This window comes from Coturnix japonica, chromosome 9, assembly GCF_054131305.1.
Source record: "Coturnix japonica strain WE chromosome 9, WE-NBRP24, whole genome shotgun sequence".
Classification (NCBI taxonomy): domain Eukaryota; kingdom Metazoa; phylum Chordata; class Aves; order Galliformes; family Phasianidae; genus Coturnix; species Coturnix japonica.
This window is the reverse complement of record NC_140671.1, coordinates 21,200,772-21,222,925: the sequence shown is the minus strand read 5'-3', so window position 1 is coordinate 21,222,925 and position 22,154 is coordinate 21,200,772. Positions and strand designations below refer to the sequence as shown.

The 22,154-nt window shown below is 42.8% G+C and overlaps 2 protein-coding genes across 3 annotated transcripts; both read left to right on the top strand.

The window, feature by feature from the left end:
• Positions 1-248: 248 nt before the first annotated feature.
• On the top strand, positions 249-2,441 carry LOC146759811 (obscurin-like). Its single transcript, XM_085509885.1, has 3 exons — positions 249-591; positions 802-1,066; positions 1,902-2,441. Exons 1-3 carry the CDS (start codon positions 249-251, stop codon positions 1,933-1,935), a joined length of 642 nt encoding a protein of 213 aa, XP_085366011.1. The 3' UTR covers positions 1,936-2,441.
• Positions 2,442-4,631: 2,190 nt separating this feature from the next.
• LOC146759810 (kinesin-like protein KIF20B) lies at positions 4,632-13,227 on the top strand. Of its 2 annotated transcripts, none has more exons than XM_085509681.1 (6): positions 4,632-4,740; positions 6,424-6,691; positions 7,186-7,247; positions 7,451-7,570; positions 8,790-8,985; positions 11,829-13,227. In XM_085509681.1, exons 2-6 carry the CDS (start codon positions 6,499-6,501, stop codon positions 12,578-12,580), a joined length of 1,323 nt encoding a protein of 440 aa, XP_085365807.1. In that variant the 5' UTR covers positions 4,632-4,740; positions 6,424-6,498; the 3' UTR covers positions 12,581-13,227. The 2 variants fall into 2 exon arrangements, with proteins under 2 accessions (XP_085365807.1, XP_085365806.1); XM_085509680.1 differs by having other exon boundaries at positions 11,826-13,227.
• The last annotated feature ends 8,927 nt before the right edge of the window (positions 13,228-22,154 follow it).

The following is a 22,154-nucleotide window of genomic DNA, read 5'->3' as shown; positions in this document are numbered from 1 at the left end:
TTATCTGCTGTTGTCCCCAGCGTAAGAGTCTCCATTCACACCCTAAAGTACTTGTTATATTTTCAACTCACTCTTATTTGAATAAAAGCCTCAACTGGGAGCAATTTAATAAGCACAGAACAAGAGCTGGACCTTGCATTTGGTAGATAATATACAGTATTACTTTATAGAAATGTAGTCAATGGCATTCCCTATAGACAATCTTTGGAGTGGTTCAAAAAACCATTGTGAACATCACATTATTAGGAATGGAATACACGCAAGAGACTTTCCTCTTCTTCCAATTGTCCTCATCCTTTCTTCTCTTCCACCCCTGCTTTGCAGATTACCATATACAAATCACCAGGAAGTTGGAGGACAAGACAGCTTTGGAATGTCATTCTGTCATCCTGTCCTGTGACTTCAGGCCTTCTCCAAAGGTTGTGAAATGGTTCAAGGGCCACACACTCATCAAGCCCTCTGAGAAGTACAAGATCAAGAGGAATAAGCATTCAGCAGAGCTCAAGATTCTGAAGCTGAAGCCCGATGATGCTGGTGTGTACAAGTGCAAGGCAGGAATTGCAGAGACTGAGGCCACGCTGACAGCTGAAGGTATGAGCAGGGAGGGTGGCCTCTTCCATGTCCTATTTCACCTCAGACTTCTCGTCTTGAGGTTGATTTCTGCCGTTCTCTCCTGCTAACTTTATAAATGTATAGTCTTCACTGAGAAGATTACACAAAGATTATCTAGTCCAACCATTCTACCACATCCCAGTATGATTTATAGTAACAGTGGTAACAGTTCACCTTGTTTCCCCACAGCCTGCAATGTAGAAGTAACGAAGCACCTGCAGGATGTGGAAATTGAAGAAGAAAGCTCTGCTGTCTTCTCCTGCGAGCTGTCTTATGATGACGAGGACGTGGAATGGTTCCTGAATGGCAACCTCCTTTACACCAACAATTACAATGACATCAAGAACATTGGCAATTGCTGCACAATGACAATGAAGCAGGTTAAGCCTGAGGATGCTGGCACAGTGACAGTGAAGTCAGACAGGGTGTCAGAAAGCGCACCTGAAGGTGATAGGTGGGTCTGATCACACCCCTCCTGGATGTAAGAGATGCTAAGGAGCTCCAGTTCATTCTATTGTGCAGCAATCCTGCTTCTAAAGCTCACCTCTCTGGGGCTCAGATAGCCACCAAAGTCATGATGGGCTTTCTTCCAGTGATTTATGGAATTAAGGATTTATGACTGCAGGGAGAGATTATTCAGTGTGTGTTTTGCCTCTGGGATGACTAATGACCAGGCTGTGAGCAACCTGATCTAGCTGTGAATGTCCCTTTTTATTGCAGGGGAGCTGGGCTAGATGGCCTTTAAGGGTCTCTTCCAATTCTAAGGATACTGTGATTCTAATCTGCTCTCCCCTGCAATTAAGCTCTTTTACTCTATGCGCTCAGAGTTTGAAGGATTTCCTCTTTCTCCTTACTTTTGCATTTGGTGGAAGTTTTTTCCCCAGTATAAAAATCTGATGTGTGAAATAGAAGACAGATAAGAGTAGTCAATAATACAGGAAAATCAAAAGTGTTCCTCTTAATCCTGTGGCCTGCTGTATGAGCTCTGCTCCATGTGAGGGCAATGCCAGCTCTCCAGCTTTAGAAGAGCTGCATCCCAGTTACTTCATATGATATCAGTCCCACCCAAAGCAATGCAGGCTGTCCCTCCTGTTCCCTGTATTCTCCTACTGATTAGTTCAGAATTCCATAAAGCGTATTCAGTCAACAGACATGAAACCGCTTTAGGTTCTATCTTGGTGTCGTCAGTAGTGGTGAAGATTTATTTATCCCTCTTTAAAAATCTGAAAGCAACTGGAAATGTCTGATCTTCTGTATCATGTTGTTCTGTTTTGCCTGTTTAATTGCAGAGAACCCTGCTGTCTTCATGAAGTCCTTGGATGATGTTTTTGGTGAGGAGCGGGGTGTGATTAAATTGGAATGCGAAGTCTCTATATAAAGAGAAGGTCAAACCAGTGTGGAAAAAGGACGGTGTTGTGCTCCCTTCTGGCAACAAGTATGAACTGGTACAGTCTGGGAAGACCCTATGTCCCCTTATCCATGACCTCGAGATGTCAGATGCAGGTTTCTATACCTGTGATATTGGCACTGATGTTGCCAAGTCAAAGGTCGGCATTCAGGGTAAGTACTGTGGAAAGTAAAGGAGTGCTGAAAGCACATTCAGTGTGGTCACTATGTCTTACACCTATTCCCCCTTGAGCCTTAATAGTTTCTACAATAGAAGTGTATTACTGCAATTTAGTGCAGTGATGTCTGGAAAATTCCCATTGCTTTTGATGTAAATGTATCTCATTTTGCCATGGAAATCACCAAACACATCAAGAATGTCCTGGAAATATTTCCTTTCTAAACATACCAAAAATGGAGAAATGGTTTGAACACCAATAGGGGTAGGATGGTAACAAATGAGCTAATAGAAACAGTTAATTTCTTGTCATAGGCAAAACCCTTTTTCTCACGCCGCATCTTAGAGTTGTCCTCTCTGTTAGGTTTTTCCCTCTGTAGCTCATTGAATCTTCATTCTGCTCCATGGACTGAGCTGCTCGCCTTGTAGTTCTTCCAGAGCAAAGACAAGAGATTCACGTCTCTTTTTTTTATAGCTTTCTGGTAATTCTGAGTGGAGAATGTCTTAGAGAATACATCAGTAAGGAACACAGCCATGTTCTGCAAATCCTGAGTTAAAACACCAGTACTGCTACTCACATATGTCACAAATGCCTTTTCTCCATATAAACCTCATACTAACCTATCTCTTATCTTCCAGAGCTGAATATTGGCATTAGCAAACGGCTGAAAAACACTGAAATCCAGGAGGGAGAAGATTGTACTTTTGAATGCATTCTCTCCCATGAAAGCATTGATGAGTTCAACTGGACACTGACTGGAAGCAGAGTGGAAAGTGGTGGGCGATTTAAAGCTTCTAACGTGAGTCGGAAATATACTCTCATTATCAAAAGTGTGACTCCTACTGACGCTGGGGAAGTCGTTTTTACTGCCCGTGGTCTAACCTCCAAAGCCTCTCTGTCTGTGAAAGGTAATGAGATGGGAGAGATTCTGGGGTCTGATTCCTTCAACTGTCTTCTGATAAGATTGTCGTGAGAGCTAACTCATAATATGGTTAAAGTGAATAGCAACCTTCTACTTGAACCTTGAAGCACTGAGAATTTCTCTTAAAAATAAGTAAAAGGAGGAAACATTTTACACAAATGTGAGAACTACCCAAAGCACTGGGGTAGTGTTGGCAATGGTCATCTCACTACAGCTTGTTCCATTAACAGTAAATCAGGAATGATCTGTTGAGGGAACTGAGGGAGCAAAAATCCTCTAAGTATAAGCTGAAGGGATGGCCTTCACATCATCTAGCTGTACAACAAATTCCTATCTAGAACATGTGCATCTGAGAGCATCATCTGAGGCTCCCAGTGTGATGAGTGGAGAGAAGAGAGAGGCAGTTTTCAGACATGGTTCATCATCCTCAATTGGGTAGATTTAAGAGAAAATAAATGCTGCCTGGAATTCTATTGTCTGTACTTTGCAGATTACTGCTGGCTGTAGGATGGCGTCTGTTGCAAGTGCCTCTCTAACTTATCTCCAGCATGTAGATGCGTGTATTTTGAGAAAGGCATCCTACCCTAAGTGTATGTTACTCAAAAAGCAATGTTTTCTTCCAGGAAAACCTACTGAGGTTTCAAAACAGCTGGAGGATAAGACAGCAGCAGCAGGGCAGGACATCAGCCTGAGCTGTGAGCTGTCAAAACCGGATTTGAACATCAGGTGGTACAAGGATGGCAAAGCAATCAGAAAAAGCCAGAAGTACGACTTGCAGCAGGAGGGAAGTGGGGCCATTCTGATCATCCATGACTCTACTGCCAAGGACAGTGGGGAGTACCCCTGTGAGACAGAGGACTCCATAACAAAAGCCAGGGTCACTGTGCAAGGTGAGTTGAAAAGCACACTGGGGATGGCATGTAGAGAAGTCGAGGTAAATATCTGCAGCCTGTGGGTGATGTTTTTCTCTTCTGTTTCCTTGAGCGGGATCAATTCTTAGTTTTCAGAAAATATGATGGATTAAAATCTTTTCCTTAAAATAATCTGGAAACTGAATGATTCTCCAGTGTGATGTGGATCTGGGCAGCCTGGTCTGGTGGTTGGTGACCCCTTGGAGGGGGTTTGAAACTAGATGATCTTTGAGGTCCTTTTCTACTCAGGCCACTCTATGATTCTGTGATCATTCTATGATTCTATGATCTTGGGTGTTAGTGAGCCAAGAAAAGATGGCAATCTGAATTAGTCTATATTGAATATGTGTAATCCAAACTATATGCAGTTTATCAGATGAGATCCTACCAGCGCATGTATAATGGTATTGAACTTTCCAGATATCTACTGGAATTATCAAACCTATGTAAATGGGTGGACTCTGTGGTCTTCTTAGACTCTTTGCATCTCTATGTGATATTCTGAAATGAGGGCAAAGGAGATTCAGGACACCTCTGTATGCTTGGGACTTGTTGGGGTAACAAATCCCTTTGTCCTACACCCTCATCCTTTTTTTTTTCCTTCCAGAAAAACCTAATTACTTTATCAAGGAACTTTCAGATGTGAAAATTGAAGAAAGTGGAAGTGCACTTTTTACATGTCAGAGCGAGAAAGCCGCATCCTTCGTCATATTATCAAGACATTATCCTGGTAGAATTAGTACATTTATGGCAGGTCTTTGGGGCTGCAGCTGTCTGGCCTGAATAGCAGTTCACAAGCCATGCACAGAGCAAGCTGCACAGAAAGGGAAAGAACTACCGACTAGAGCAGTGCTATTGAGAACTTTATGTATCATTTAAAAACCAAAAATGCTGATGTACGGTGAGGCTGGTGACCCAGAAATCAGTGTGAACTTTCTATCTCTGACCTTTCTGAGTTACAAATAGTCCTCCAGAGTTCTAGGCAAAAATTCCCTTATGCTGCATTCTGGGTAGTTGTCACGGTTTAGACAAAAATCTACCTGTGTCCGTGACAGGGGGGCCGCAGGCAAGCGAGGTGCTAGAAGGAGCTGAACCTCTGTCCCAACTACTTCAGAAGCAGCCCAAACCCCCTCATACACGGCTAAGATCTCCTTCTCAGTTGGAGTGTAGCACTCCTCTGACCCTTTATATGCTCGACTCCAAAGTCCCGGGGGTTGGCCTTGGGTTTCTCCTAAAGCTCTTTGCCACAAACTCCAAGTGGGACCTTTCTCTCCAGCAGCAGTGTAGAGGATGTTCTTTACATCCTGTCCCGTCCGTACTGGCCCCAAGGCCACGGCACGGGCTATCTCTTGTTTTCTCTGCTCAAAAGCCTGCTGCTGCTCAGGACCCCATGAGAAATTATTCTTCTTCCGTGTTACCTGATAGAGGGGGCTCACTATGTGGCTGTAGTTTGGGACATGCATTCTCCAAAAGCCCACTACTCCCAGAAAATATTGGGTCTCTGTCTTGTTGGTGGGCGGAGACATAGCAGTGATTTTGTCAGTCACATCTGCTGGGATGTGTCGATGCCCATCTTGCCATTTTACACCTAAGAACTGGATTTCCTGCGCAGACCCCTTCACCTTGCTGCGCTTAATGGCAAAACCAGCTTGCAAAAGAATTTGGATTATCTGTTTTCTTTTCTTGAAAATCTCTGCTGCTGTATGGCCCCACACGACAATATCAACAATATACTGCAAGTGTTCGGGAGCAGTAAAAGTATTCATGCTTTATATGACGTTATGATGTGGAATACTGATAGCAAAATTACGAAATTATTAAACCATGACACCCTGGTATTTTTCTTTTTTTTTTCTTAAATATTTTCCTTTTTACTATTTAAATGTTATGGGCACATCTTGTAGAAACACAAGGCTGTTTACAAAGAAGTGCATGCTGTGTTGCTGTATGATGAGCAAGATACATCTATTCTTCATCTAGCTAGAATAGTTGCTGAGCCTTAAGAACAGTTTCAGAAAGCTTTGGGAATTTGGGCGTTTTCCTTGTTTCTGCAACACAAAATGAAAATTTACGCTGTATACAAAGAAAAGGGGAGTCCGAACTTGTACGTTAAATTTGAAGGAGATCAATCTGGGGTAATATTTAAAAAAAAAAAAAAAAAAAAAAAAAGGGGGAGTGTGGTCATCAAATACTATAAAATATATTAGCTGTTACTACTAGAATGCCACTTATCTTCCCCCCATACGAATCACTGTCATGTTGTATGTAAATTTGTGAGGTGGGTTTTGAAGCTGAAATTAAAAACTTCTTGTATGGCTGTCTTCATAGTGGCTATCCAGACCATCTGTAGAAATAACAGCTATTATGTAGTCAGCTATTCACCAGTTTTAACTGATTATAAATTACGTTTCAGGGTGGAGAACATAGCATAGTGCCTGACACCTGTGTTGATCCTGAGGGCATTCTTGATTCTGTGCATTATGATGTCATGGAAATTAAAGAGCAAGCTGAGGCAGCACATAGTTCCATTGTATCCCTGGGGGACCCGAAGGAAGATACTGGCTGGTTTGAAAAGCAGCTGGAGAAAACTAACTTTGAACTGATGGAGACCAAAGAAGAGCTAACAGAGAGAAACACCAAACTACTTAAAACTGAAGAAGAGCTGATGCAGAAGAACAAAGGTGAGTTATGCGATGTGAAAGGTAGAAGACAGAAATAGTTCATTAATCTAAAAGAGAAATAACCAGTTTGAGTAGGAATTAGAGGAGATGTTCTACCTTTGGAACCATAGCCTGTAGATAAGTGATAGTTTGTTCCTTGTGTATATTCAGGTTCAGCAATTCCACGGTTTTTGGTTATTTCTTTTCTTTTTTCCCCCTCTCCTTTAAACTGCAACGAGCAGCTTTACGCTTTCGTAAGTATGGGGTTAAATGTCTATATCTTGATTTTTACTTTTATATTGTAATCTCTACTCTTCTTTATGTCTTGTTGATGCAATGTTTTCGTTCCAAGAAATATAGAAAACTTTTGAATCACTCCCAATAAGTGAAGACCACATGCAAATTAATTAATCTGTTCAAAAGCTACCTAAACGTTAGAATATCTGGAAAAACTGATTACTTAATAAACTATCTATTGGCTACTTATGTAATACAACCTTTTCTGTGTGTTACAGACTTTGAAATGCAGGTGATTAAATTGGATGAGTCTGTTGAGCAACTTAAAGAAGCAACTGAGGTAACTTTATCAAGAAGATGTTGTGTAAAATTGTTTTAATACCAACTTGTGGTAGCTTAAAATGCTATTCCAGTAGGCTCCATTAATAGATTTCTTACCGAGCTTAGATTAACTGAATTTGCCTTTAATGCATTGTGTAATTCAGCTACTTAACACTACATTAGAAACTGATGACTGATTTTTTTTTATTTTTTATTTCCAAGAAAATGAATACACAAAATGAAAGGATTCGAGAGCTAATGGACATCGTGGTGCAGAAAGATGACATTATGACAGAGCTACAAGACTTAAAATCTCATTTAGAAGAAAAAGTAAAAGATTATGTGAGTTTTACACATCTCCGTATCCTTATACAAAAAAAGAAAAACACTAATTCTATGCTTGTAATCAACACATTTTTGGAAAAGTGATTTTCTGTATGTAGCTGGTACTCGCTTGAAATTGTAAACAATTCAAATTTATCTGAAGGTAGTTGTTGTTAACACAAACAACAAAAATATCAGTGTGTTCCACTAACTCCTGCCTCACACTCCTACATCAGAGGAAGAGCAACAGTAAAAGTATGTTGAGTAGAGTTGGAAGTACGAGTAGGAATGGTCAGGATATCTCCACGTTCTATGCAGTCCATAAAACTTTATCCTGACTAATGTACTGCCAGCTACTGAATATGTGAAGACTAGCTTGATTAAGTATGTGTGCATACCATTTCTGGTGGTTTTTGTTCATTTTTTGATGTTTGGTAGCCTGAAGTAGCTCTGAAAACATTTATAGTTAATTCTGTCACTCAGATCTCTAACCTTGTAAGCTTAGCAACTTGACCCTTCTTAGTCTTTGACTGTCTGCATCACTGCAACTTAGTATTTCCATGGTATTAAAGCTGACTGTGATGAGTAGTCATGTCCTCACCTATTACTTCTTCCAAGAACAAGGCTCCAACTCTATCTGTGAGATTGTGTGGCCTGAACACTTCTGAGGCTTTTCTTTTCATAAGCTACTAAAGATGAATAATCAGTCCTTGGCAGTGCCAGCATGGCTTAACAATCGTCATCTTGTAAGTAAGGAAGCTTCACTTGTGGTCAAGGACACAATCTAAAATATGCGTGACAGAGCTGAGTAAGCTTTAAGGTTGGATTATATCTGTCACGATGAAAGTGATTTTAGCAGCTTAGCAGAAGTGTGATGTGATGAACTTGTATGAGAGCTGACCATTTGCTCTTTGACCATGTTTGTAATTTTGTTGACTTCTTGGAAACAGGAAATTCTTTGATAAACTGCTAAACTCTTGATTGTGTGCAAGTCTTTTACTTTGTAACCTGCTAGGCTCTTGCTTTCCCTTGTATACTCTACCGAGTATTGCACTTGTCATTATCTGAAGGTGTACTTGTTCTGTCTTCTATTGAGATTTGTAACTGATGTCTATAGAGTCACCGGGTAAATATTTTAGCTGTATGGTTTTGTGTAAATATTTGCCTACAGAAGATTACTGAGACTTAAGTGCTCCTTTTGTTAAGCTTCAATGTAACTGATCTTATATCAATACAGGAAAAGACTACCTACCATTTAACTACCATTAAAGCAGAACCGGCAGAAGAGAACACTAATAAAGGAACTGAAAGCAGCCAATTTTCAGTGCTTTCAGTTAAAGCACTGAAACAAGAGAAAACTGAGTTGGAAGTGGGAAGAAAGCGCAGTACTGATGAGGATAAGCCTACTGTGGAAGAGCCACCTCCAAAGAAAGGTACAGTTTCTTCCATCGTTGAACAGGGTGTCTTCCAAAACAATAAATTGCTTCCTATTCCGAATCGGAAGCAAAAGGCTGTGAAGCGCGTACCTTATGGTATAAGGAGAAAAGCCACTATGTTAAACTGTAAATAGAAGTAACTGTTATGTAAATATCCCTTTTTCAGAAGGTCCTATGCTGTTCATTTTTGAATGCTTAAGAATAAAAGTTTTTTGCACTATTTTTTTCCTTTTTGCTGCTTTTTCCTCATCTGTTGATGCACTTGCAGATTTGGTAATAGTTTTAAAGCAGTTTCTTTAGGATTGTTTCAACTGCTGTTGCTGATCTTCTGAGTAGCATCAGCTGTTCAAGTGCTTTTTTTTGTTTGTTTGTTTTGTTTTTCCTGATGCAACTATCAAAATTGTTGATGACCTGCTAATTGCTCGCTCATGGGCAATATTTGAGCAAAATGGTTTGGATAAGCTGACTTGCGGAATCAAACTCTATAATCCAGAGATGGGTTATAAAGCAGGTATGTTTATTCCAGCGTTGCGCAGCGCCGGGTGCAAGGGGGATAGCTCCTCCAAACTTGCACACCGTAAAGAGAAAAGTGTGTTACAGATATAGGTTAAGCTAATACATAATCAATAGTCTCCTCCTCAGTTTGATTACATATTCATTACATTCCCTATGGCCCCGTTCCCCGCGACCCCATTCCCTCATTCCCCCTGACCCCATTCCCCGCGACCCTTGCCGATGTTTTGGGGTGAAATTCTTCTTCTGTTTTCTTCTTGGTGTTATCTGCTGTTATTGTTCTCCCATGTCGGCATCATCTTGCCCGGGGGGGGGATCTAATCCTTCTAGTCAGAGGTCTCCGGATATCTTTATTGCCCTCTTCTCTGGCTTTATTTTGACTAAGTGTCTGCAATTCCCCCTTTCCCTGCACTTTTAAATGTACAGTTACCCTTTGTCTTGGTTTCTGTGAAGTTTCCCTTTCCCTTTCTATAGCAAAGTGTTACCTTACCACCATTTTGAGGCTTTGCTCACTCTTCAAAGCTCTGATGCATTTAACTTCACTTCTGGGCACAGCTGAGCATCAGTGTTCCTAGAATTACGGAAGGCATATACAATGTAGAAGGGAAAATCTAAAACTTAGCTGTAGTCCCTTCCTTTCTTGTATTCCTCTTGCAAAATATGTGCAAGGGAGAAAGTCAAGGCCTTCTTTGGATGAGATACTGTTCTTGGATGATTTGTCCCTGCTGCCTTTATTTGGCATAAATATTGAATCCTAATGTGACCACTGAATGGCATCACATATAAGCATCTTACCAGAGACTGAGGGAGGGATGTGGACTCCTCCATACTCCAAATAGTAGTGGGTTTGTTCTAATCATATGACCAAAGCTCTCATTTAAAAATTAATGACAGCAATGCTCCACATAGGAATTAAAATGGGTAGCTGATAGTCACAATGCCATCATGAAGTTTTCTGTTAAGAAGTACTGAGTATTCAATCATGTTAAAATTTTCTTCTATTTGTGAGTATTAATAGCATCCAATTTCAAAAACTGCTTAATATATATTCTTTAGCTATGTTAAATATACACAGTAGAACAATGAGCACAGGTATGTTGTGCTGGTTCTTTTGTAGAATTAGTTATATAAGTAGCACGAGCCAAAGTGTTTTAGGAGATGCTAGGTTATCTCAGCTTCAAGTTCAGGGTATTTACACCATTCTCTGAGCTTTTAGGTCTTGTTTCCTATGCTCTGTAATAATGCTTTTTCCCTACTTCCTGTGTAAGGAGCTTCTAGACTGAACATTACACATCTTCTCCCTAGTCTTATTTATCTTGCTTTAGTGCTTGCTTGTTGTTTTCAGCATAAAGTGTTTAGATTACTTATAAATCATATTCCCCTCACTAGTGTTGCTGGGAGCAGCAGTCAAAACCCAAAACCTGGTTTGGGGTGGAATACGCCACTGCTGTTTCTTCAGTATGACTTTTAAATCAGTTGAGGGCTGTATATAAAACTCCTTAGATGAGTTAAGAGGCTGTTTCCATGCAGTACATGTGAATCTGTATGTAATGCAGGCTGCACGTGGGCGCTACAGCAGAAGTCGCTTTTGATAGAAAGAAAATGCATGTGATTTTAGCTAATTGCTCACCAGTTAAAGAAAAAAACAGCCCCAAGCTAATGGAATATTTATGGAAACTTGAATCTGCAAATTTGTACAACTTTATGAATGAACTTTATATGCAAAAGAGTAAGTGTGGACAGAAGTAGGAATCCTCATATTTTGTTTAGAGATCAACTGAATAAGAGAGACAGATATCAACACTTAAGTGATCAACTTGTCCAGGGTTTTATCTTTCTTTTGAAAGTAAGAGGACTGTGAGTTGGAATGAAATTTCTTAGAGAACTGTTTATCTACCATTTAGATGTAGATGGAGTGATTCCTGGCTGCCTTATAGGGATTGCTGAAGCACGGAAGATAGAAAGAATATAGCTGTGAATTATCTATCTCGTTCCCATGTTTCTTAAATCTAATTAGATTTTCTACTGGTGTGGAGTGGAAGGTTTGAGTAGTGCCATGGTAAAAGTGTTCTTCCAGACTGAAAACCTTTTGCTGTTAATTCTGTATAGAAATCTGAGGCACCTGATTACGTGTTCAGAGAACTTTAATTCCTTCACTAGTATCAAATACTATGTGATGTGAGGGCATGGCTTGCATATTATGACAGTTTTTCACTTAGAAGTTGCTACTTGGTGTTGTGAACTGCTATGTAATAATGATTTTAATCAATCTGAGCTACATTCCTTTTCCCTTTTTTTTGTTTGTTTGTTTGTTTGTTTTACAGTAGTTGTAAATGAGAGAAAGAAAAAGAACACTGTAGAGCAAAAGAAAATTGAACGCATGAAGCAAAAGTGCTCCGCGTACCGAAAGGAAGTACTAGCACTGAGGGAAAGAACTGAAATCTTGGAACATCATTTAGCTGTGCTTGAAGAACAATGCAGAAGAGAAAAAAATAAAAAAGAAGATTTCAGTAAGCAGGTAACAAGCCTGCGTATTGAGCTTTCTTTTTCTGAAGAAACAGCTGATGCTCTCCGTGAACAAATTCTGCAGGGTCAAGCTGACTATCGGGAAATTGCTTCTGAACTGGATGAACAGAAATCTATAAATATGACACTTGAAAACAAAAATGCCCAACTAACTAACAACATAGAAGTTGCCAAAGAATATATAATTGATAAAGTGTCACAAGTAAAAGAAATGCGGACCAAATTAGATGAATTATACAAATGTCACTTAGAGTTTCACGCCATCGGTACTGACTTTGTCAGTGTAAAGGATTCCTCAGACTCTGAAAAAGATGAGACAGGGACATCTCAAATTAGTTCTGCATGCATTCAGTCACAGACTTCTTCCATCTCAGATCTTGTGCAGGACCTCTCCTTTAACTATAGTCTTGAAAGGATTTGGGAAGTATGCAGAAGTATTGTTGATGTTTCCTCACAAAAAAGTCAGCACATCAAAGCACTGCTTCAAGACAATGAAAACCTAAAGGCGGGACTGAATAATGCTGAAAATCATAATCGTCATTCAGAGAGTTAGGACGCTCCTTCCTGCTAAACAGAGAAACAGAGAGAGAGGGAAAGCCAATCTGTTAGCTGTTTACGAGCTTCATACACAAAAGAAACAGCACACTAGCTCATGCAAAATGTTAGTCATTAGAAACTGAACAGCACTCCTTGCCCCAGCTTAGCAGTTGTGTGGATTCCCAAACCCACAGCTCCATGGTGCTGTTTGTTCAGACCCAGAGTGTCTACAGGTAGAGCCAACCATCTGCCTAGAAAGTCAAATGGGGTCAAGTGACCAGGACAGGCACAACTGACATCAGCACCCCCATGCAGTGTTTGAAGGAAAAGCAAAAGTGCAAAGAAACCGAGCAAATTCAAACCAATGTGTCCTTTGAGAAATGGGTGCACCGTGGGAAAACGCCACAGCAGACAATCCCACAACAAAATGGGCATCATTGAACGAAGAAAGAGGCTGAAGTGAGTCACCTACACGCCACTTCTGCACATTCCACCCCAAACCTGGTTTGCACCAACAGCAGAAATCAGTGGGTTTTGGATCACTTCTAATACTAAGCAAGAGAAGTAATACTTGCATTCTGTGATTCCTCCTCCATATCCAACTACAGTCTTCTCAAAATTCAGAATTTATACAAACTTATAAATAAATGCATCACTCATAAAGCCAGATGTCTGTATTACTTTTTCTTTATCACTCTCCTTTCTGGCAAGTGCAGGTGACCAGCAAGCTGTGGATTTGATTCTCAATATGGAAGCTGGCACAGATTTGGGGACCAAGTTCCAGTGGGAGAAAATGTAGAGCAAGCAGTGGAGGTGGAAACTCAAAAAAGAAAGTAGCTTGTCAGCATGAACACTCCAGAAACAGGGCAGCAGTCAACACCTCCTTGCAAGACACCGATCTGCTTCCCTGCTCCATCAGGCTCCATGCCAGCCCAGTACAGCACTGCTCCTGGACACAGCAATCATTTCACCAAGACTCAGCTCAGCTACCACCGTCACACAGTGGGACCGGCAGCCTCCAGCAGTCCCTTCAACCCAACCTGTTCTGTGATCCTGTGATCTGTGACCACGGGTGAAAAACAACTGCAGCTGCATCTGAGGCTGCCCCAGGACTGACTCAAACACACTGACATGGCAGGGGCAGAAAAGAGTTCATTTACAAAGTGAAAGCAAAATGTCTAACGGAAGAGACCAATGCTCAGCCTTTCCATTCTGAGCACTGTCCAGCTGACACGGCGCACTGCACCGCTGTGCCAGCATGGCTCCTGCTTGGAATGGCTGCTTTCTGTGCCCCATCAAGGAAAAACTGCAGGAAAGATAACTTCAGTTTCACAGTCCTGACGTTGGTGTTACCAGTCCCCAGAGTAGTTCAGAATATCCTCAGGGTTGCTATAAATTTTCAGTGCTGACTACAGCCCTTTGGAGTGACTTTCATACACCCACGTCCTTCTGGTCCAGGGGGACTCTGAGCACTTGGTTAGTTCCACCTCATGTTGTGAGGAAAACAGCAAAAGCCTCTATAAGGGCTTGCAGTAGCCAAAACCTGGATCAGAATGCTCCTCCTGTAAGACCTTAAAGCTTAGAAAATGTAACAGAACTACTAGGTTTGCCATCATTGCAAGGTGGCAACAGCCCTCTTTGTAGGCTGAGGGTGCAGAACTCACTGCCTCAGCCAAAGTCAGATGTGCATTCTGACAGTTACTGGTGACACGCATTTCCTGCCCTGCTTAGAAAAGAGGTGTATTTTGTGCTCATATAGGAAGTGCTCAAGAAACGTGTAGATGCAGTAGGCAGGGCATGGTTTAGAAGGGAAATATTAGTGGTAGGTGGACACTTGGATCATTGGGGATCTTTTCCAACCTTGGTGATTTGATGATTCTAATTTAAAGGAGAAAAGAACACTTTTTAAAGTAATCTGGAAGGTGAAGTGCAAATGTCCAATCACACAGGGATGATCCCAGTTTGGAATCCAGCCTCTGCCCCTTCTGCTTTGGGTGCATGAGCTCCTTCCTGATGTAGCAGCTTGCTGGCTCCCTCTGCACCAGCCAAGGGAAGTGTGCCATGTGAGTGAATCTAATGCAGATGTCAGTACACAAAGAGGGCAAATAGGCCAGCACAGAACCTTTCAGCATCACACCACGACCACCCAACAGCAACCTCCAGAACTATGATTAACAAATAGCAGTAGGATTTACCTTTTCCTCCATGACTGGCGATGACTGCAGCGACAAACGTAACAGCCTAAACAGAGCAGCAATTGCACAAAAAGCAAGACAAAAAAAAAACAACAAAAAAACACAACAACAACTATTAGAGAATGAAGGTCATGCAAACATGCAGCCCTATCAGAGACAGCGAATGCATGCACTTTTATTCATACTACTTGGAGGTGTGCACTGTACCCATTCCCCTCCTCAGATGGCAGCAGACACACACACCCCCCAGCAGTTCTTGCACCATCTTCTCTCAAGTGACAAGGAAGCACCCTTGGTGCATTTACAGCCTTATGCAAATATGTATTTACACAGTCTACCATATAAAACACACCCAAGCACATCCACAGGTGAAGGTTAACCAAATGCACTCACAAACATGTAGGAAGACATTGAGAGATTACACCCATATCCCCCCCAAAACACATCAGTGTACCAACTCACAAGTGCTGGTGTTCACCCACACGCAGCTGTGCAGACACAGGACCACACAACCCTCAAAGGCACAAACATACACAAATACAGCACACATGAACAGCCCAAAGCTTGAAATGAAGGAAAACGACCCACTTCCCAGCTGCTGTTCCTACAGATTCAGATGGAGGCCTGGCAAGGGCTGTGACAGACACAGCGAGCTGCTCTTTCTTCCCATTCTTCCAGGAACTAGCAACACGTTACATGGAATAGCATCCCTCCAACATAGAGACAATCCTCAGTGCAAGGTTTGTCCTTCATACCAGAGAACAGGGTGTGGGGGGGCAACCAGCCTAACACACTCCAACCATTACAGCTGTGATCAGGATTGGTTTGGGGCAGAGGAAAACAGAAACAACCTATTGAGGGAGCTGTCAGGAACACACACTCTCACAATCCTAACAACCTACTGGTTCTTTTCACCCCATATCTTCTCTTTCCATACCCATCATGCCTGCCTCCATTCACCTACAGAGGCCACCATCCAGCTTCTGCTCTTCTTTCCTTGTATAGATTTCTATATTTTTCCACTGGTCTGCTAGAAAAGCATTACCTTCAGATGGGAAAGGGTTACACTGTATTCTGTAATCAGTTTTATTTTTCTAAGCCACTCTCTGACATGACACCAATTTACTGCTCTGCAGAAAACACAGCACTGAGAACTTACTATATGGAAAGAACTCAGCCAGATCAGAATGTTCCTATTCCAGTTCCTTTTAGATCCGCTACAGATTTGTGCTGTCCTTCAGAGTTTGTGCAGGAGAAAGCCTAGATAAGTGTCATGGTTTTGTAATTTTGTAATTTTGCTATCAGTATTCCACATCATAACATCATGTCAAGTATGGATACTTCTGTTGAATGTGCAGTCCACAGAAGAAGACTACATATCCCAGAGAACAACAGGAGTAACAATAAGTCACGGGACCAGGACTCTATATAATCTCGTTCCCAGGCTGGAGTGCCCTCCTTCTTCTCTCGAACTTCTCGGAGAGTGGGAAGCGTTCCAGCCGTGTCGCCTAGAGTTCACAGTAGGCCTCTCGGTTTTCGGAGACTCTCTCTCTCTCTCTGTTTCGTTCGATTTTGTTAGCCTTAATTATATTATATTGTGTTATCTTGTATTTCGATATCATATTTAGTAAAATAAGTTTTTCCTCCTTAGATTGTCGCTGTTTTATCCCACTCCCCTTTTCCCCCTCCTTTCCAGGCCCCGGGGGGGGGGCGTGGGGTGGCTTCCCCTGTCACGGGCATAGGTAAATCTAAGTAACCCGTGACAGATTTTTTGGTGGAGAATGCGGGCATAGAGCTTTTTAGCTTTTAGAACAACTCTCTCTTTGCTCTTAAAGAGCTTCGTTACGGGAGTGTTGGGAGTGTTATCTTTCCGTAGCTGCTCACAGAGAACGTGACCTTGAAATACCAGACAAATTGTCAACATTAAGGGCTGCTGCACATTCTCAGCATTGCTATCTAACTTTTGTGTAGAAAACAAAGGGATTTCTTTCTCCCTTAGAGCAAAGCTAGCTAGCTCTGACTTTTACAGAGCCTGCCAGCTATGAATCCACTCTTCATCCCAGTTGCTCTGTTTAAGGGATTGAAGGCAATTATGATCTTCTTAAAGTATTGGTCAACTATTAACACCATAATTTGGTGTTGTGGAATTGTGCAGATATATAGCCTAATAAGGTGGATACTGATGGAGACACCTGCCTGGTACTTTTACAAGATGTGGTATGGTCAGAATTTTGGCATCTACATCTCAGACGGAATTGTGAATCTTACAAACACTTGCATCCCAGATGGAACAGGCAATTTTACAAATACTTGCATCCCAGATGGAACAGGCAATTTTACAAACGCCACCATGTTTAATTCATTGTACAGGCTAAAAAAACCCTTTTTATTTGGGTTGCACTCTCAGATTTCCACACGCTTTTCAATAACTGAGATAGGGTTCATACTTGCACTCATGTTATCACTATCAATGCATGCATATATGTTCCTATGCATTCGTTCTATGCGGAAGTCTCCTCCAGAACCAGAGAATGATGACTGGCAGGGAATATGGAAAGGTTTAGGAAAAGTCTTAGAAGCATGGGGACCCGCAGTGTCATGGGATTTCACTCTTGAACACCTAAGGGACCCTAAGAAATTAAGTGAGTATTTGGGTCAGAGATCTAAGGAGGTAAACCTTATGTGGGGTTTGGCTTATGCATACCGTGCTTTGTATCATACTATTCTGGAGAGAGAGAGTTTCCGATCTGAGATTCAAGCCCAAGTTAATTCTGATCAGTCACAGGAGGCATCAGTAGCAATATCAGTTGCCCCTGTGGAAGGCAAGAAATGGAAACGGGTGTCCATGCGTCTAGAACGAAAAGAAGGAGAAGCACAGGGAGGGGCTGCAGAAGACCCAGGTGCCGGGCATGGAGCAGTACCGAAAAAAGCAAAGGCAAAAACCAAGAGGCATGAAGAAGAGACTGATGATGAGGAGGAAATCACCTATTGTCGACCTCTGAAGCTGACTGAAATCCAAGGCTCAAGAAAGGAGTTCACACGGCGTCAAGATGAAGGTATCCTTGCTTGGTTGCTTCGCTGCTGGGACAACGGGGCCAACAGCTTGTCTCTAGATGGTAATGAAGCTCGCCAACTAGGAAGCATTGCCCAAGATGCAGGTATCGACAGAGGGATTAGCAGATGTTCGGATGGAGCTGCCACTCTCTGGTTGCGGCTGTTAGAAGCCGTGAGAGAAAGGAACCCCTATAAGGATGCTTTGAAGCCTAAATTTGATAGTTGGAATACCGTCCAAAAAGGTATTCAGCGCCTGAGGGAATTGGCCATGGCGAAAATGTTGTACAGCCCTGATCCAAGCGAACTTGACCCTGAGAGAGTGAGGGCCGATCCTGACATGTGGCAGAAAATCACAAGTACAGCACCAGAGAGAATTGCACAGTCATTGGTATCAGGATCTAAAGGATTCGTGGACAGATGGCCCCGAGTTGTTGAGCTGATTATAATGCTTCAAACCATCGATCAGCAGCTCCCCCAACTGCATGCCGCAGTTTCTGCCATCTCACGGCTAGAAAACCGAGTAGATGAAATGTGCAAGAAATTGTTTCCATCAACTAATTGTAATGATCCTGTAATAGTATCAGAAACAACTGATGAAGGTCAATCCTCGTACGGGCCACCAGGTCTAATGAAGGATCTGATCAAACTAGTCCAGTCCTACTCCCCACCTGCATCATCAAAAGTCTCAGCTGTTAAACGCACACGCTTCCCAGCTCGAGCAAAGAACAACAGTACGATTGCACCGCGTGTTTCCATGTGGCGCTACCTACGTGACCGTGGAGAAGACATGAGGAAGTGGCATGATCAGCCTACTTCTGCACTACGAGCACGGGTGAAAGAACTGCTAGACATACCAACCACCAGTGGAGTTGCTCCAGTCATCACAGGTAACCAATAGAGGGGCCCTGCCCTCAGTCAGGGGAGGGAAAGGGATAATAGAGTTTATTGGACTGTGTGGATTCGATGGCCTGGCACATCAGAACCACAGGAATATAAGGCGCTGGTGGATACCGGTGCACAGTGCACCCTAATGCCCTCCAGTCATGAAGGGACAGAATCAATCCATATTTCTGGAGTGACTGGGGGCTCTCAAGAATTGACTGTGCTGGAGGCTGAAATAAGCCTCACTGGCAAAGACTGGCAAAAACATCCTATTGTGACTGGCCCAGGGGCTCCATGTATACTAGGTATTGATTACCTCAGAAGGGGGCATTTCAAGGATCCTAAGGGGTATCGATGGGCCTTTGGGATAGCTGCTGTAGACATGGACAACATTAAGCAGCTGTCTGTTTTGCCTGGCCTGTCAGAGGACCCGTCTGTTGTGGGGCTGCTACGAGTAAAAGAGCAGCAGGTACCGGTTGCTACAAAGACAGTGCACAGACGGCAGTATCGCACCAACAGGGATTCCTTGCTCCCCATTCATGATTTGATTCGCCAGTTGGAGAATCAGGGAGTGATCAGTAAAACTCACTCACCTTTTAACAGTCCCATATGGCCAGTGCGTAAAGCCAGTGGAGAATGGAGGCTGACAGTAGACTACCGTGGCCTGAATGAGGTCACACCCCCATTGAGCGCTGCTGTGCCGGACATGTTGGAACTCCAGTACGAGCTGGAGTCAAAAGCAGCCAAATGGTATGCCACCATTGACATTGCCAATGCCTTCTTTTCTATTCCTTTGGCCGCAGAATGCAAGCCACAGTTTGCCTTCACCTGGAGGGGCATTCAGTATACTTGGAACCGTTTGCCCCAGGGGTGGAAACACAGCCCAACCATTTGCCATGGGTTGGTCCAAACTGTACTGGAACAGGGTGGTGCTCCTGAACACCTGCAGTACATTGATGACATTGTTGTGTGGGGCGATACAGCAGAAGAAGTTTTCACAAAAGGAGAGCAGATAATCCGGATTCTTCTACAAGCTGGCTTTGCTATTAAGCGAAGCAAAGTAAAAGGACCTGCCCAGGAAATTCAGTTCTTAGGTATAAAGTGGCAGGATGGACGTCGTCACATCCCAGCAGATGTGATCGACAAAATCACTGCCATGTCTCCACCAACTAGCAAGAAAGAGACACAATCTTTCCTGGGTGCAGTAGGCTTTTGGAGGATGCACATTCCAAACTACAGCCTCATTGTAAGCCCCCTTTATCAGGTAACGCGGAAGAAGAATGATTTTGCATGGGGCCCTGAGCAGCAGCAGGCTTTTGAACAGATTAAACAAGAGATAGCCCGTGCTGTAGCCCTGGGGCCAGTACGGACTGGACAGGATGTAAAGAACATCCTCTACACTGCTGCTGGAGAGAAAGGCCCTACTTGGAGTTTGTGGCAAAGAGCCTCAGGAGAGACCCGAGGCCGACCCCTGGGATTCTGGAGTCGATCATATAAGGGGTCTGAAGAGTGCTACACTCCGACTGAGAAGGAGATCTTAGCCGCGTATGAGGGGGTTCGGGCTGCTTCCGAAGTAGTCGGGACTGAAACACAGCTCCTTTTGGCACCTCGACTGCCAGTGCTGAACTGGATGTTCAAAGGACAGGTTCCCTCCACCCATCATGCTACTGATGTCACCTGGAGCAAGTGGATTACGCTGATTACACAGCGAGCGCGAATGGGAAACCTCAATCGTCCAGGAATCCTAGAGGTAATCATGGACTGGCCTGAAGATAAAAAGTTTGGAACATCACCAGCAGAAGAGGTGTCACGTGCTAAAGAGGCCCCACCATACAACGAATTACCAGAAAATGAAAAGAAATATGCCCTATTCACAGACGGATCATGTCGCATTGTAGGGAAACATCGCAAATGGAAAGCTGCTGTGTGGAGCCCCACACGACAGGTTGCAGAGGCCACTGAAGGTAAGGGAGAATCAAGTCAGTTTGCAGAGGTAAAAGCTGTCCAGCTGGCCTTAGATGTTGCTGAACGGGAGAGGTGGCCAATGCTGTATCTTTATACTGACTCATGGATGGTGGCAAATGCCTTATGGGGGTGGTTACAGCGGTGGGAACAAAATAACTGGCAACGGAGGGGAAAATCTGTTTGGGCCGCTGAACTATGGAAGGACATTGCTTCCCGAACAAAGAATATGGTTGTAAAGGTGCGTCATGTGGATGCACATGTGCCCAAAAGTCGGGCTACTGAAGAACAACAAAACAACCATCAGGTAGATAAAGCTGCTAGAATTGAGGTGGCTCAAATCGACTTGGATTGGCAGAATAAGGGCGAATTATTTCTAGCTCGATGGGCTCATGAGACCTCAGGCCATCAAGGAAGAGACGCAACATATAAGTGGGCCAGAGACCGAGGGGTGGACTTAACCATGGACGCTATTGCGCAGGTTATTCATGATTGTGAAACATGTGCCATAATTAAACAAGCCAGAAGGATGAAACCTCTCTGGGAGGAAGGGCGATGGCAAAAGTATAAATATGGGGAGGCGTGGCAGGTTGATTATATCACCTTGCCACGATCTCGCAGTGGTAAGTGTTATGTACTCACTATGGTAGAGGCAACCACTGGGTGGCTTGAAACATACGCAGTACCCCATGCAACTGCTCGAAACACCATATTAGGTCTTGAGAAACAAGTCCTGTGGCGACATGGCACCCCAGAAAGAATTGAATCTGATAATGGGACACATTTCAAAAATTCTCTTATAAATACTTGGGCCAAAGATCATGGCATTGAGTGGATTTATCATATTCCCTACCATGCACCAGCTTCTGGTAAAATTGAACGATATAATGGGTTGTTGAAAACTATGTTGAAAGCAATGGGTGGTGGAACATTTAAGCACTGGGAGAAGAATCTGGCAGAAGCCACTTGGCTGGTCAATACTAGAGGATCTGTCAATCGTGATGGTCCTAGTCAATCTAGCCCCCTACACACTGTAGAAGGAGATAAGGTCCCTGTTATACATGTAAAGAACATGTTGGGAAAAGCTGTTTGGGTCCTTCCAGCTTCTGGAAAGGGCAAACCTATCCGTGGAACTGTCTTTGCCCAGGGACCTGGGTGCACTTGGTGGGTAATGCAGAAGGATGGGGATGTTCAATGTGTGCCACAAGGGAATTTGATGCTGGGGGAGTGCAGTCAATAATTTTATGTATCTATATATATATATATATGTTTGCATGTGTAGTGTATTTTAGTTATTATAGTTGTACATTTAGTTATGTTACATGCAATTCTACTATTTAGCTATCACAATTTTACATACGTGTATATATATGTATATATATGTATATATTAACCATGATGTAATAATGTAGAATAAGGGGTGGAATGTCATGGTTTTGTAATTTTGTAATTTTGCTATCAGTATTCCACATCATAACATCATGTCAAGTATGGATA